The sequence below is a fragment of the Heliconius melpomene genome, chromosome 15, assembly GCF_056956725.1.
Source record: "Heliconius melpomene rosina isolate 202511_hmr_F chromosome 15, ASM5695672v1, whole genome shotgun sequence".
NCBI classification, from domain to species: Eukaryota; Metazoa; Arthropoda; class Insecta; order Lepidoptera; family Nymphalidae; genus Heliconius; species Heliconius melpomene.
The window spans coordinates 3,541,929-3,559,628 of NC_140403.1; the positions used below are offsets into that span (position 1 = coordinate 3,541,929).

Consider the following 17,700-nt stretch of genomic DNA (forward strand, 5'->3'; position numbering starts at 1 on the left):
ATATAAAGAAATAAAATTTCACGTGCCATGTTACATTCTTTTTACGTACAAAAGAGGAGTATTCGTCTGACCTAAACAAATATAAGAAGCAATATAAAAAGTTTTGTTCTAGACGAACTACGTCATTTTCCTTTGTCGGCGTCTAAATTGACATTTTTCTTGTATAACTAAGTTTATTGCTAAATGTACTGAGATGTGAAGAAACATGTGCACAGAACAACCCATAATTATAAGAACTAAAATATATTTATTAACTTAACTAAAATTTTTGTTTTTGTTAATTATTTTAAGAAATTGTCTAAATTAGATGTTTTATACTGTTAAGCTCTACCTATTATTAACCTTAAATAAAGTTTTATGCACCAAATATTTCTAAAGTTTTTCTTTTTATATTCACATATAGCAGGATGAGCAGTTTTCACCTACGTTTAGGAATCTATGTAACAGAGCGATGAAATCAAAATAATTTACTTCCCAACTGGATATCGAACTCGCAACCATCTACAGTCACACACTGCGATAGCTTAAAAAGCTTTATTATATATCTCATGCAATAACTAGGAATACTTTATATTAGTACATTTAGTTGGTTCTAGTCCATTGCCCACGTACACCTTTCGAACACGTTTCATTATAGACTAAGGTTTTATCAGTTTTAAAGTTATCTCTGGTTCACATTCTCACGGAATGCATCGGTCCATGTGAGGAGTTGATACAGGACGTCACGTCTGCTGGCGCGTGTTTGATTCTAGTTGAGCTTATTTACACTTTATATTTGTATTTTAAGGGTAGGACTGTCCTGGATTTCTTGACACTATTTTCTTTAAATGTATTATACTAGAGGTCAGTCCTAGCGCAGGAGTACAAAGTGTGACTGTAAAAAAAAATATGTATTTAAATTTATATTTCCATTTCTTCGCTCTGGTGTCGAGGCAAAACGCGGCGTTGAGTTCTGCCACTCAACACGCAATGCCTTCAGAATTCAGCAATAAATGGGGAACGGAGTGTCTTAGCACTAGGTTCCCTCTGCCTACCCTGCTACATGCGGAATACACCGGTATATAGGTATTGTGTACAAAAGGTTATTAACTCTGATCGTCTTTTTAAAAAATCGAATCAAATTAAAACTAAATTAAGCCTTATAAATAGATTCATTGTAAAAATATTCTAGAAATGTTTAATATTGTCATAATAAAAGCAAGATATTTCAAATAAAATCTAAATGGCTCGCCAGCCAGTTCTTGGAATTCTCATCATTAGTGTTCGAATAATGTTGTCGCTGTAATTATTAAACATTTGTTACAAAATAACTTTTATTAAATATATTTTCATCTAATTTGATTTTCCTTTATTTTTATTTATTTCTTTTAACCTTTAACTATGGACGTGACTTTTTTATAACATACATATGGACGTCGGGTCTGTCAGACCAGTGTATTTATTGGTCATATTCCGACTGTTTTTTAAAGGAAGAAAACAATTTTATGTTTTAGTTTACACGAATAGCCTCAAATCAAACAAAATCAATATAAATAAAATCGCTTTTTATTAAAGTTTACGCATCACAACGATTTAAGTAGCTTAAAGTCACAATTTCAGTCTTTGGCCACAAGGGATGACTCTTAAGAAAATAATACTATAAAAAAAAGACAGATAATAAAATAAATATTTTTTTAACAAAATATAAAGTCTAACAAATAAAAAAAATAAAGAAATTACATCTTATGTTATAAAATAAAAATTTTGACAACACCTCAAGATAGGGTATTATTGAACATCGATACACAATGGTTTTCAACATTGTAGGCAAACAGGACGATTGCAGTCAACATAAGTATGTGTTGTGTTTCTATATATCTTTTGGGGGCAAAGTGTACATGTTTTTCAAGATCCTAAAACTATTTTTTTAGCTTCATGTTCAAAAAATGATAGATCAGATCGCGAAACGCGAGTCAAAGTCATTCTCAATTCTTAAAGTAGTTTAGTATACAAAGTGCTATTTTCTTTATAAAATGTCGTCGTCCAATTCTTTTGTTTGATGTTGATTATAAAGTACCGATATTTTTGTCCCTGACGTGCTAGGTCGATCATTTTTTTTCCATTTTATCATAAAAACTAAAAAAATTGAATCTTTTTTAGGTAAATAATATTTATATTACTAAAATATATAACAAACAATGCCAAATAATATATGATATAAAACAATAAAAACATTTGAATACAAATAATACAATTAAAATATTAAAGTATATTTTGTAATATTATAAAAATATATGGCGTTTTGAAATCATTCATGTATGGGAAACATGGACGTCGGGTCTGACAGACCCAGGCCCCGTTTAGAAAGTTAAATACTCACGTGTTTTGAACCCAGAGACACAGCCACTGCTATCTACATTCATTTTGTCATTAATATGAAAGGTACTGAGAGACTCAGTGGCGGAGGTCACCGAGAAGTGGCCGATTTGTAGAATTCGTAGAATTGTCTGGTCTGTCAGACCCGACGTCCATACTTAAAGGTTAACCATTGTTAATACATATTATTATGTTAATTTATGTTTGTTTTATTTTAGGGATTATAGGTGGTTTAGTGAGTAATGTTATGTCACTACACAATGCCTAGGATTTAAGTGAGAATATTCAACAATTTTTATGGTTTTTCAATGTCAAGCTCTACCTGCCTCTACTTACCTAACCTTACCTTCATAAGAGAATCTTCAAAAGAGTAAGACAAAGAAATAAGAATATTAATAACTAATAATTCATTCTTCCGAGTGGGGATCGATCCCAAAGCTATCAGACAGTCACACTCCTGTGCTCCTGTACCACGACTGGCCTCAAAAACTTATAATTTACTACTAAAATATAATTACTTTAAGCTTAAAGCATACCACACATATCAGAGATAATGTGGCTATAATTTTCACAGTTTCACATCAACACTAAATAATAACACTTGCACAGAATCTATTGCAGTTAGTTTGTCTTGTCTGTGTGTGTGCCCAAATATATTACATGCAGTCGCTGGTAGGCAGGAGCCTGAGGTGTTAGCTCTAAACCGTTGATTAATAGCGCACGTGGGGCTGACTAATCTGTGCTGCTCCGTAATTTGTCACTGAACTTGGTGCATTGCTTGGTGGTTGGTTAAAATAAATTAAAAAAATCATCTTCACGCTGTATCCCGTAGCAAGGAACCTAGTGTTCAGACACTCCGTTCCCCATTTTCTGCAGAACTTTTTGAGGTATTGTCTGTTGAGTGACGGAACTCAATGCCGGGCTAGTTGCCTTGGTGCCAGAGCGAAGCTTGGTCAGCCCGTCATGGCGCAGCAACACAAGGGTGTGACTGTAAAGCGACGGTTGTGGGTTTGATCGTCGAGACAAAGCGCGGCATTGGGTTCTGCCATTCAACACGTAATGTATGCAGAATTCGACAGAAAAAGAAAGTCTGTAGTAAAAGACTATATAAGTTAACACTAAAAAAGAATTGTAGTAAAAAATCGCAATTTTTTAAATTACAGAAAATATAGATTTTGCATTTCTTTTGTTAAAAAATATTTTCATAATACATTTCGGTAAGAAACTGTTTTGAAGCTCCACTAAGCGTTTTATGTAAACGAGGGGATTTCCCTTCCTTATCGTCCACTCCAACTGATTGTTTTCCATTTGATCTAAATCCCTTTTGGAGACAGATAAAATGCAGAAAATCGTAAACCGATTCGAGTATTCGATTTAAATGATGCCAAATCGATATTATAATTCGCTTTATATGATAACCTAATCGATATATGTACCTCCAACGCTTATATGTTATCATCTCGACCCAAAACTTCCTTTGGGTTGCCCTGATAATACTTGGAGGGACCGTTTTCCATCAAGCTGGATTTTGGGAATAAAATTTGCATACAAACGTGTTATGTACGTAATGTACTTACTGGGGCTCGTTTCAGAACTGCCATCTGGAATCGGGTAACTTTAAGGTCCGATTGTTGGAATTTGTATATGAATTAATATGGTTTCTATTTTAATGTCACTTTTTATTTCAAGTCGTAGATACCTTTTTATTTTCATAAATATAAGTTTTATTGATTTCGACATATTATGCGATATAATTAATTAATTTAATTTAAATTTAATGTTCGAAACGTTGCAATGTTAAAGATACATAATAATAATAATATTATACAGCTCTTTTATTCATTTTCTAATTATTAAGATTTACTTAGTATATCTATTATTTAGAATCAAAATAAATAACCCAGTCGTTGCGCAGGGACTCAAAGAATGTACGGGTTCGACTCCCACTCGAGGAAATGAAATATCTAATATTTTATTTCTTCGCTCTGGTGTCGAGGCAAATCGCGGCGTTAAGCTCCGCAACTCAACTTGCAATGCCTCCAGAATTCATTGAAAAATGTGAAAATGAATTCAACTTAAACAAATATATCTACTAAAAGTATATACCCAGTATATAGAAGGTAGGTAGAATTCTAAATCTCTCCAATTTAAGGGTATTTTCGTGGCTATCAGACAGCGAGTATTAAATCGCTGCAACATGTGGACGGGTAGTAAAAGTGTTATATAAATTGCGCACTGCAGTGCTTGCCATCCTCGCCGTATGTTTTACCCTAAAACGGTATATGTTAGTAACTATGGCCGTATGGTATTGTTAGAAACTTTATTTATAACTAAATACATATATGTATATAGTAATTATACTATTTATTTTGATTTTAAATAATACATATATGTGTAAATCTATTTGTTCTTAAAATTTCCTAGATAAAGTCTCCGTCTACCTCTCTTATCGCTCACTTTTCCATCTTAAGTCTTTTTTGCCACTTTTTCATCATTCGTTCGAAATGCCTAAACTGGCTGTGCACGTTCTTCTTCATTCTCATCGTGACATCCTCGTTAGTACCTGTCATTAACTGACTTTTTCATATATATACACTGTATCCTATAAACAGTAGCGTAGGCAGAAAAAACCTAGTGTTAGGACACTCCGTTGCACATTAACCGCCGAATTCAGGAGGTATTGCGTGTTGGTTGGCGGAACTGAACATGAAGCACCGGGGGGTGCAGCACCGGGAGGTGCCCCCCTCCTTTCGCTACACTTGCGTGAATTGTTTTAAATTATAATGAAGTAAGAATCTTATTGGTCATGCATTTTACTTACGTTAAAAATAAGAGCTGATTTAAAATACAAATATTTTTCTATAATAATAAACGATTAAATGGTAAATAACTAGAAGTATGTTAGGTAGCATCAGTCAACCGTCTTTAGGAACCTTTACAGAGTAAGTTTTTATAATGTATTTCAAAAAATGAATATGCATATAAAATACGTATTTTCCTATAAAATACGTATTAAATAGACAGTGCAAAGATTGTGAGTTCGACCCCATTTAGAGGAATAAGCTTTTTTATTTCTCTGCTTTGAGATATGAAAAGCAGCGTTGGGTTCCGCCACGGACGATGTCAAGCAGAGAATGAAATGCCCTACCATTAGGCCCTCCGAACCGACGATTAACTATTTCGGACCAATTTTTGGAGCTACGCGAACAATCTTTTTTTGTACCTTACTATGTAATTTAAGTCGAACTAAAATTACAAATAAAGCTTTTTTTTCAATTTACAAGTAATAAATATTTATTTCAGCACTTTAACCTCAATTACTACTGGTCCTACCAGTCGTATAAACGTATCAATCAAAAAGACTGTTCAGCAATTTAGAGGGAGTTTTTTCTTTGAGAAAAGGCTTGGTAGCATCACAAGGTGCGTTATAGTCGCACCTTGGAACATTTGGTGGCAGGTGATATATTCAAATACCTACTCGTATATATTTATTTATTAATTGAATTAAATGAAAACTGCAATTAATGTCAAAATTATTAGTAAAAGGAAAGTTGCATATAATGTTTTCTTTCTAGACTTAGTCTGAATATATAAGAATATAATTCTTATTTATAACAGAAGAGGTAACAGAATACAATTCTTATTTATAACAGAAGAGGTAAAAATAGTGACTTAATAGTTTGTGAGTTCAATGCCCTCTCGATTGCCCTATTTAATATTTTCATTTCTTCGCTCTGGGGTGGTTCTACCACGAATTGCTACCAGAGTTTAGCGGAAAATGGGGAACGGAGTGACTTAACACTAGGTTCTTTCTGCCTACCATGCTATGTGCTGAATACAGTATGAAGCTGAAAAAAATGCAAAGGGAAAATAGTTGTATTTGCTGCTAAATTGTTTTTCCAATTAAAACAAAATTTTAGTAACACAAACGAAAATAAAACTATAATAATTAATTTTCCTTTCAGAGTTGGATATTATTACTAATAGTTTACGAGTATATAGTGCATTTGCTAATAGCATACTACTTGCGCCGGTCGTACTTTTTATTGAACCTGAGTATAATAATTTGTGAAACATTTTTCTTTTTCGACGTTGTCATACATTTACTACACAGGTTTTGGCCCATTTTGAGGTTGTACGTACGGTTGTATAAAAGAAATTATATTTTCTTGGCATACGATGTGGTCACCTTGTTGCCTCTAGGCATTATTTGTAAGTATCTGTGACAACAGAAATAATTGGAAATTTGTATTATTTTTCTGATATATTTTATTTTATTTTATTTTATAATTTTAGATCACTTTGGAAGCGGCGGCCACGAATATATAATATTGATAGGCAGATGGTTGGGTATAGGACGAATTTACAGGGTGTTAGTTTATTTTTGTGAAATCAACGAAAAGGTGAAATACTTTGTTTTTATACATAAGTAAGAGATAGTCACGCGTCAATATTCTTTCATTTCTTCGCTTTGGCGAGGTAGAGCGCAGCGTTGAATTCCGCCTCTCAATACCTCACGAATGAAGAACGAAATGTTAAATCCACATTTAGGAAAGATAATAAAAATATAAATTTCTAAAAAAAGTATTTAAAAAGAGAACTGAGACTGTAAAGAGACTAAATAAATAAAACTATTTGAGTTATATATGTATTTCAGATGCGAAACACCCGTAAAAGGCTTTATGTCATGGAGCACATAGTGCTGGTAATGTTGGCGTTGCATCTTTCCACCTGCCTGTGGTATTCCTTAAACCATACCCTGATGGACGTCAAAGAGTACTACTTGGCCACCTTAAACAATGTGAATAAGAAAATCATATTCGACAAGTAAGATATACATTTTATTTGTTAAGACGGTAATATTTTTAATTAAAGTAAAATTAGTAAAATGTAAAATTTGGTGTGACTGTAAAGTGACTGTTGGGGGTTCGATCCCCACTTGGTGGAATGAATTATTATTTATAAATATTTCCATTTCTTCGCTTTGGCACCAAGACAAAAACCCGGTGTTGAGTTTCGCCACTCAACACGCAATACCTCTAAAAATTTGGCGGAAAGTTCCCCAATTTCCACCAAATTTTGGAGACGTTGTATGTTGAGAGGCGGAACTCAACGCCGCACCTTCGTTCATTACCAGAGCGAGGGAATGAAAATATAAAGAGTGGGAACGCGGTAATCAAACCCGTTACATATTTATGTCTGCACCACGACGGCCTTAAATATTTATATAACATTTTTCAGTTACTTATCCTGCTGGTACTATAGCGCTGGACGCCTGTTTAACTGCATCTTCGGAGACAGCTTTCCTCTTGTAAGTATATATTATATTTACTTGACATATTGTAATAGATAGATTATTTCTCTCTTCAATTAATCGTATCTTGTTAAGATACGATTATTTGATAAAAAAATAATATTATTTAATAAAAGAATAAAATAGATGCTGTGAATGATGATTCTCGAATCATCTGCCTAAAGAATTCGGTGGAAAGTGGGGAGCGAAAGGATCTTAATGGAAATGGAGTGTCTTAACACTAGATTCCAGGTTCCCTTCGCTCACTATACTATAAACGGAATACAAAGTTAAACTAAAGTAATTAATAAAGAATGTGATAACAACCATTCGTTACATTTTAAAATAAAAACTGTGATATCTCTTTTTTACCTTCTATTTATTACATGTAAAATAAATAAGTAAAACCTTTTCAGCATCCCCACGAGAAATGGCTGACATCTTTCCTAATGATCTTTGGGTATGTTTGCATACGTTACCGTTTCATTGGAGGTCTCACCTGGGAGCTGGTGCTGGAAAATAATCGGTGGTCCATATTTGTGGAACAGGTAAGTGTATATTTGAAATTGATTTAAACTTTCTATGTAAGTTAGAATGATCGTTGAATATTTAAGTAGGAGTATGTAAGAATAGTTATCCATACCTATATTATAAATTCGAAAGTAACTCTGTCTGTCTGTCTGTCTGTCTGTCTGTCTGTCTTTTCCGCAATCAGGGCCAAACCGCTAATTTAATTGTGATAAAATACTCATATAGAGATACTTGAGGGTCCCGGGATGAACATAGGATACTTTTTTTTTCTCATATTTGTAATATTTTCGTTATATAGCAATATATTAAAATAATTAATTTGACAAGGAATTTATTCCGCCATGTTAATAACAATCGTCGCTACGCGTTGCTAAGCAACAGCTTGCAAAGTTTGCTGATTTAAGAAAACGTCACCCACAGTGAGTTTGCTTAATGCATACATGGTGCGCGCCGATATAGATTTATACAAATCTCTTTATACAAATCATTAACTAATCTAATTTTTAGATGATTTCTATAATTTGATATTCATCCTTATGAAAATAAATATAATAGTCACTTTTAGCATTTCATCTAGATGGAAATTATAATTTACTGTATAACATTCTAATAAATAATTAAGATGTGACTGATTCCAAATGACCTAGCCTTCGGGCGGCATAATATGAGTATGACCGACGCGAACGGGCGGATGACTTTGATGATTTTGTAAATTTTTATAGATTTTCGAATTACTATTATTTTTTATGTAATTATTTGCTGCTTATAATTAATTTATCTCAGTTCGGTTATCTATACCGATGTTATACACTTAAAATATCGTAATTTTAATCATTTGAGATTTTATTTAATATTGTTCGCAAAAATTAATAATTATTTAATATAGAAAAATGTTTAGTACGCGCGCACAGCAAACTTTAGGTTTTTTTTTCTAATAATAAGAATTTCCTTTAGTTACTTTTATTTCTTTGGTTTGTTCATTTCGGTTACTCAGATATTTTTTCTAATAATAAATCTCCACTTATTATTATTTTTTAACTTATTTTAATGATTTAGGCTTATATTATCGCGGGCGTAGCCGCGTCCGGGCCCACTAGTATATATATATATATGTACTTTGTTGAGCGAAGAATTCGTGTTTACTTAAACTTCTTCCACAGTATCACCATATGATAAACTTTCTAAAATTTCGTCGAGCTCCGCCATTGCTGGTAGAACAGGCTATGCTATATAAACAAACCCTGTGGAATATGAAAGATGGAATCCTCACTAGTCCTCAATTGCAAACATTACCTTTGCCGCTTCAAATGGAACTTATTTTCGATGTAAATGTTCAACATTTTCATGATTCTCTGCTTTTAAGGGATACTGGTTAGTTATGGATATTTTAATTATAATTTGATATTGAGTTTTCTCGGCCGTCGTACGGAGTGTCTTAACACTAGATTGTCAGGTTTTACTTTACTAAGTGCGGGATACACCGTGATAAAAAAAAACAAAAATAATAAATTATTCCTAATTTTTGGTTATGACAAAGCTAGCTAGTGTTGAGTTTCTTCATATTGTGCACTGTCTCAAATTTAGGCGGAAAACGAAGACAGAACTGTCTTGACATTATTTTCTCTCTGATATATGCAGGTCAAAGCGAAACATAAAATTCATATTGCATAGTAAATATTGTAAAAAAAATAACACATTAAATGAACTGTGTTTGGGTCACAGAAATTAAAAGAAAAGAAATTTTCTACGTGAAAAGAAAAAATAAAATAAGCAGTTAAATAATTTTTATTTACCAATAATTTTATAAACCTTTGAAGCTGTCTAATGACCGTTAAGTGCAATTGCACGAAGTAAATTTCTTTTCTCATTAATTGAAGTGAAAATTTATAATAATCAACAGCTTTTACGAGAAAAAAGTTTAATCACTGTATACGATATAAAAAAACTGGACAAGCGCGAGTCGGGCTCGTCCACCGAGGGTTCCGTACAAAAATTGGAGGTTTCGATCTGAGCCTTTTTATCTTATAATTCACTTGAACTAGCTTAATATCAAATTTTGCCACTCATCTAAGGCTATTATTTGAAGTAGTAGTAGTACTACCTCTAGATGCTAGCTAAGCTAGCTTTCATAATTCTAGAGTATTTGAAAGTACCCTATTAATTCAGCTATTTAAATAAGACTATTATTTTTTTGGATTTAGCCACAAATGTGTTTAACAGCGAAGTTTTAGGAAAGGATCTTTTCTTCTACCCTTGTGGTTAACGAACTCTAAAAAAATAAAATTCTAAACATTAATTCGTATCGCTTCAATATTGCTATCGATTACTAATAAAAATGCCAATACAAATTTTATATTATTTTTACTATGCACGACTAGCTTCATGCAGTTTCTATGCAAAGGAATTACTTTAGAATTGGAAAAACTGCATTTGCAATATATATAGTATTTAAAATAAAATGTTTTTCTATTGAAACCCTGTTACGCATTCATCCTATTGATTACGCAACTTACACAATTTCATACAATTTCTATGAAAGATTAATAATAAAATAGAGGATCTAGCAGGATAGATGAGAAACTACCCAGACATTCCTATTAATTTTACATATTAACTTTATATATTGGTACTTATGCAGCTGGTCTCTGAATTTTAATATCCGTAACCATTTTATTTTTAAACAGATTAAAAATAAAATGACTTACATTTGAAATACGAAAGTAGTATGTAAAACGAAAAACGGAGAAATAAATCTCTAATGCTAGGTTCTCTCTGTTTGCTCCGTTATATGCGTGATAAAGCGATTCCAATTCGCACTTGACCGGATTTTATTTTAATTATATTGTAATATATAAAATTGTATTTTTTTTACTATTTAGGGGAATCATTTATGCGTCACATGTCGTTATATATAAGACATGAGCTTTACCTAACCGGTCAATATATATGGAACCAGGATGTCGTGAAGAATGGTATGATTTTTGTTAAGCGTGGTGTCATAGAAATGCTGTCGGATGAAGATGATGAGAGTCCCATGATCGCTTTTAAAGAAGGAACGGTAAGTAATAATATTTGTTTTCTGCTTCAAGCTTCTCTTGTGTAGCAAGGTAGTTTAAGACCGACAGTTTCCACCAAATTCTGAAAACAAGTGTTGAGTGGCCGAACTCAACGTCAAACTATTGCCTTGTCACCAGAGCAGAAAATATTATAATAAAAATTTCACTTCCTCGAGTGGAAATCGAACCCACGACCTATCGGTTACCGGCACACGATTGTGGCCATACCTCACGCCTGGCTCCATAAACATAATTAAAATATAATCATTTCTCTAAATAAAGGGGGGAGAGGAGCACACATAAATGTCAAATCCCCCCATAGTCTTAAATCTTCCAAATATCCTAAGTAGTGCTTAAATGTTTTAAAAGTGAAGTTTTAATACATAAAAAGCCTAAGCTAAGTTTAAGAGTAATTGAAACTTTTTTCATACTTCCCACACTTATTTTTCATATTTATGTAATACCTACTTTGTTGGAATTCTTCCGTTTTCCATACAACTTCTAAGAAGTTTTGACTTTGGGGCCAATTTTGATAAGTGGATACAACTTTTTATGTAAAAATATTATTCAGTACTGTATGCCAGAAATGTGAAAGAAGCATTTTACTTTCGAAAGGATCGTGTTATAGAGAAAGTAATTATTGTTTCAGGTTTTGGGGGAAATAAGTTTGTTTTATTCCATACCCTCCAAAGTTACAGTCAAAGCTGCTACCTATGTGGAACTTCAGGTTTAGTTTTCATATTTTGTTTTATTTAGGTATTATATTGGAAAATATTTAAATATATAATGTAGTTTAACTATAAAGTCATTTCAGGAATATGGAATATTCAAGATACATAAATGTTTTTTGTGACTGTACACGTGAGATTGTGGGTTCGATTCCCACTCAGGGGAATTAAATATTTAATATTTTCATTTCCTCATACTGGTAACGCGGGAAAGCGCTGCGTAGAGTTCCCACTCAACACGCAATGTTTCAAGAATTCGGCGGAAAGTGGAGAACGGAAGTGTCTTAACGGGGAACAAATTGTCTTAACACTTAGTTCCCTTTGCCTCCCTTACCTTGAGAGATAAAGCATGAAACTAAAAGGTAATAATGTATTTTTGATTGATCTTTTTATGAAAAATTTTTTTTTAGCTACTACGTAAACGAAAATGAAAACCAAACTTAGCAGTCCTTAGATAATAATCACAAAAGTATATAATTCATTTTAATATCAGCATTATATTACGTCTGTAGGTACTTCGCCGTACGGATTTTCTGCGGGCGATGAATGAGAACCCTTTCATGCTCCAACAAATTCGGGAAAAAGTCGAAACTCGGATTAAAAGTTGTAAAGCCAAGCAGGTGGATGTGATTTCCGACATTGATATTATCATTTCGTACCTATTCCAGTGGAAAACTTCTAAATATATGCTTATATAAGTTTTATATATATTATATATGTTATTCGTAGTATATTCTAATAAAAAACTGTGAAAAAAACATACACATACAAAAAATTAAAAAATAAAGGCCAGACGTGGTGCACGGGCAGGAGCGTGTGACTATAAACGCGACGAGTTATGGGTTCGATTCCTGTTCGAGGAAATCAAATATTTAATACAACTTAATTATGTTGTTAGCATCTCTGTAGATAACAATCGTATAAGAATTTCGACGTAGCTTGATGAGAACGTATGGCTTAGTGGTCAGAGCGCCTGATCGGTTTCCAGGAGGCGTGGGTTCGAATCCCGCTGCGTTCAAATTATTATACGTTTTCTAAATGAATATTTTTCTTTCCTAAGTGTGGAATAACACTTTAAAAAATTGTTAAAAATTTTAAAATATTATAATATTTTCTTTGCCCTAGTATCGTGGCAAAGCGTGGTATTGAGTTCTGCCCCTCCATACCCAATACCTCCAAATTTCGGCGTCAAAAGGAGAGCGGAGTGTCTTAACACTAGGCTCCCTTCTACCTAACCTGCTAACCCTGGTGCATGTCTAATACAACATGAAAGTCAATATATAAATTAATTATTTCATAAATACAATGTTTGTTTTTAGAAAGATATAATAAAATACGAGGAAGCCGATTCAAGGCTTCTTAGGACACGATACAGGCCAATGAAATTACTTAAAAATCATTTGGCAGAAGTTGAAGAAGAAGATCCTACGTTTATTGATGACTCCCATATGTATTATAAAGGTACCATTTCAAATTATACGATTAATTTTAATCATTTTGGATTTCTCTATGAATTGTCTTAAGCTAGAGATACAAACGCGGCTTCGCTCGCTTGAACTTAAATATATTTTTTTATTAAAAAATATTCGATCTAATCCGAGTTTTTTATTCTTATTGTATTAGTTTTGGCGTAAAAGCGTAACAAACAAACTTACATTCACATTTATAATATTAGTATGATAAATAATTGTTTTTATAGATAAATTATTCATATTAAACTATAGCAGTACTAAAAGTATCTACTTACATTTTTTAAAACTATCACTAACTAAATTATTTGTAGATTCAAATAATGTGAGACAAAGAAAATTTACTACCGATTATTTAGAGCTATACAAAATGTCGGGAAACGTGACGACAGTGGAAGAACCTCGGATATGTCTTCGAGCCACTTTTCCATGGATACTTGAACCAAATACTGATTTCGTATGTATACTATAAAATCTACCTTGAAATGAAATATCAACAATATACATATAAATTTATGGACAAAATGTCTAGTGATAGGACACTCTTTTATAATGTTTTCACTCATTTTCAATCAGCTTCACGCTGTATCACGCTGTATGTATGCACACCGCAGGGTAGGCAGAGGGAACCTAGAGCACAGACTCTCCGTTCCCCATTTTCCGCTGAATTTTCGAGGCATTGCCTGTTGAGTGGCGGACCTCAAAATATTTATAAAAAATAATTCATTCCCCCGAGTGGGCAACTAACATTACGAACCCACTACCATCGCGTTAACAGTCACTAGCCTGTGCCACTAAGCCACTATAGCATGGTGTAAATACATGGGAAAGTTATATTTAAAATGTAGAATTCCAAATACCAACACTATATCTATATCATATTAAATTATTAAATTTACAGACAAATATGTTTGACATTGCCCATTTTATAATGGTTCTATATATTTGTATAATGTGCCCACAATTTTCTACGAACCGTTACCAACCCGACTGGGAGAAAGTTCTCAATACAATCGTCACAGCTGGGTTCTTACTCAACATCTATATACAGATTACTACAGCTGTTGTGGAAAAAGTAAGAATATTGTACTATATTTACATCAATAAAGTTCCGCGGCGTTGGGTTCCGCCACTCAACACGCAATGCCTCCAGAATTCGGCGGAAAGCGGAGAACGGAATGTTTTAACACTTTGTATTCATTTATGATGGTATATTTTTAACAACGTATGTTTAAATATCGTATTACATTATATTTTAATTGTTTCCTCGGGTAGAAATCGAACCCACACCCTGTCGTGCTTACAGTAAACCGCCACTGACCTCAATTCATTTTAATAGCTAATATAAAAACAAAATGACAATAGCGCCACATAATATTGCAAAAAATTGCATTAAATTATCTATCCAATTTTATTCCTTTTTAATATGCAAATAAATTCTTTGTCACAGTATCGGTTATTCAGTAATTTAAATTGCAGAATATCAGAAAAGAGACAGTACGGGAGATTGTAGAGGAGAAAATGGCCACTGTTGGCTTTTATTTAGACGTCCTCTCAGTTTTTCCAATATATATATTTACTGATACATTAGACCCTGGCAACGAGTCGATTGTATCACAAATAGCTATCCTGTGCCCGATTCTACAAGTATGGCACATTTGGGACTATCTCAATAAATGGCAGAAAAACTTTAATAGTAATGCAGAGGTAATCTATATTGTGTTTCTTTTTATTTCTTTCTTTGATAGTTTATCTTTTGATATCTTTATTTTTAGGGATTAGTTGCTAGTTTGACGAATTTATGTAATTTAGTTTGTACTAAAAGGCATAGAAATGTCTTATGTTGACTCTATCTCTAGGAGAATATATTATGTTTTTTTTTTTTTTTTTTTAAGTTAACTTCATATTGTATTTCGCATTTTAGTCCTCAAATTCCAAATTTGTTAAAATGACGTATATCTGCCCTGTCCTGGCCCTGGGATATTGGGCTAATACAAGATATTGATAAAAATTGTTTTAATATAATTATTTTTAGAAAAATATGTGAAGTTGAAAAAAAAATCACTTTTTTATAAATTTTACCTCAATTAACATAATATGTATAAAATAGAAAAAATGTAATTTTTCAGTTTTTATGTGTTACAAAATATTGCATATTATTCCTCATATTATGCTATTGGTCTGGATGCCTTTTGTATATAACGTCTTGTCCAAAAGGCCTTTGTCGAGAGGTAATTATACTAAATAAACTTTATTATACAAAAAAAAATAAAGAGAAAGAGGCCAGTTGTGGTGCGAGAGAAGAAGGGTGTGAATGGGCTACAGGTTGTGGGTTCCTATATGAGGAAATGAAATATTGATTATTGTCGTTTCTTCATTCTGGTATCGAATTAAAGCGCGGCGTTGAGTTCCACTACTCAACTCTACTTATTCCTTCAGAATTTAGCGGAAAGTGGGGAGCGGAGTGTCTTAACACTAGGCTAGAATCAGATTTTTTAATATAACTGTAGTAAGATTCACCATTTAAACATAATTTATATTAGCTATTATAAAAACAGACTTCCTGGATGGGTCTATTAATTTATTGGGAGACGAAAGTGTTCGTAATAACTGACGCACAGCACGAGAGACCGGTGACGTCTTCGTTTTCGTTTGGAACTTCTGTTTTTACTGGTAGCGGCACCTCTGATGTGTCACCTGGACCCGATGACCTGCTATTGGTGATATGAATAATAATAATTCCTTTATATATTTTAGTTATATTCTCTTATGGAGAAGTTTCTTCATTTATTATATTGGAAAGCGTGAGGGTCATCTTACTTCATTAGGGGAATAATTACTATATTATAAGTTTTTTATTCCCCGTCTGCTAAGACGATTTAGTCAGGTAAAGGGGAGAAGGGAGAGTTTTGATTTATGACAAAAAACCGTAAAGATAAGTGATAAATCACTACGACGAAAAGAATATACAAGTTACATAAAATATTAGAAAATTTGTGTAAATATAAATATGCACATTTACTTATATAAAACATTTTTTTCCATATTTTAGATCATAATTCTCTTTATATGTGGCTCTTATTTATCTTGCTTCTATATTGCCAAGATATGCTCTATTTACGTTTTGTCAACGCAAAGGAAATTAAAGTTTAAGGTAAGGAACAGTATTTTAAAAAGCCAAAACTTAAAACAATTAGTAAATCTACTTAATTTAATTCACATTTTGTTTTTTTTTAACTATTCGACTTCAACTCCCGATTAAAATTGATGGGTTTGTACCATCGTGTATCGACTTCCTAACTGCATAAAGCTGGTATATACTAATAAAAATGTTTAAGAATCATAAAATTTTAAACATCTTACTCGGCGTGTGACTGTAACGCGACGGTTATGGGTTCGATCCCCACTCGAGGAAGTGAAATATTTATTTACGTTTATATTTCCATTTCTTCGCTCTAGTGTAGAGGTAAAGGGCGGCGTTGTGTTCTGCCACTCAACACGCAATCCCTCCAGAATTCGGCAGAAAGTGGGGAACGGAGTCTAACACTAGTTCCTTCTGCCTACCCTGCTGTGTGCGGGATAGAGCGTGAAGCTGAAAAAAAAAAATATGAAGTAAGGGTGAACGTTTCAAACGAACTTGTATCAATGCGAATGCTTCTCGCGGTTTCATGGAGACCGAGCGAGGTAATTGTTCAGCCACATTACAATCAAAGTAACACACTCCAGTAAAGGCAATTGAATTTTTTTTTTACTATAGTGTCAGATATATTTATTAAATGAATTATACAATAAAATGAGAGAGTTAAATTTGTAGTATATACGTAGCAATAATAAATATTGTTTTGCATATTTGTAGAGTAAAAGCTAAATAATAATTTTTATTTCTTTGCTCTGGTAACGAGGCAAAGCGCGGCGTTCAGTACCACCACTCAACACGTAAGCTTTCGCGCTTTGCCTCAACACCAGAGCGAAGAAATGAAAATATAAATTTAAATAAATATGCTTTTCTCATTAAATATTTTAAGTATTTGTTAACAACTTTATTTAAATACGTCAAGTTTATTATTCAGTTTATCCTCAACTAATTCTGTAATAGGGATCGATGAGAAAACTATTCTACTTCCTCTCAGTGAACCACGTGAGCGGCAAAATCAAAGCTCGAGTGAAAAAGTTCTTTTGCGTTCAGTGGTTAGCTTCGCTTTACTAAACTTCGAGTTCCACAAACGGTCGATTTAATATATAACTCTTATTCAAATAAGGACTAAAGT

General features: G+C 32.9%; 1 protein-coding gene and 1 non-coding gene across 2 annotated transcripts in view; both read left to right on the top strand.

Annotated features, from left to right (window-relative positions):
• The first annotated feature begins 5,253 nt into the window (after positions 1-5,253).
• Positions 5,254-17,700, top strand: part of LOC146531339 (uncharacterized) — a 32,289-nt gene continuing 19,842 nt past the window's right edge. Inside the window, exons 1-19 of the mRNA XM_085198480.1 lie at positions 5,254-5,297; positions 5,659-5,812; positions 6,321-6,577; positions 6,665-6,758; positions 7,013-7,182; positions 7,597-7,666; positions 8,065-8,196; positions 9,340-9,550; positions 11,059-11,237; positions 11,885-11,962; positions 12,476-12,583; positions 13,283-13,424; positions 13,747-13,889; positions 14,334-14,507; positions 14,912-15,139; positions 15,562-15,663; positions 15,991-16,152; positions 16,485-16,586; positions 17,529-17,620. Coding sequence (XP_085054606.1) covers positions 5,254-5,297; positions 5,659-5,812; positions 6,321-6,577; positions 6,665-6,758; positions 7,013-7,182; positions 7,597-7,666; positions 8,065-8,196; positions 9,340-9,550; positions 11,059-11,237; positions 11,885-11,962; positions 12,476-12,583; positions 13,283-13,424; positions 13,747-13,889; positions 14,334-14,507; positions 14,912-15,139; positions 15,562-15,663; positions 15,991-16,152; positions 16,485-16,586; positions 17,529-17,620 — 2,642 coding nt within the window. The remainder of the gene's footprint in view (positions 5,298-5,658; positions 5,813-6,320; positions 6,578-6,664; positions 6,759-7,012; positions 7,183-7,596; positions 7,667-8,064; positions 8,197-9,339; positions 9,551-11,058; positions 11,238-11,884; positions 11,963-12,475; positions 12,584-13,282; positions 13,425-13,746; positions 13,890-14,333; positions 14,508-14,911; positions 15,140-15,561; positions 15,664-15,990; positions 16,153-16,484; positions 16,587-17,528; positions 17,621-17,700) is intronic.
• TRNAT-GGU (transfer RNA threonine (anticodon GGU)) lies at positions 12,910-12,981 on the top strand. Its single transcript has one exon. It is a non-coding gene; the product is annotated as a tRNA-Thr (tRNA).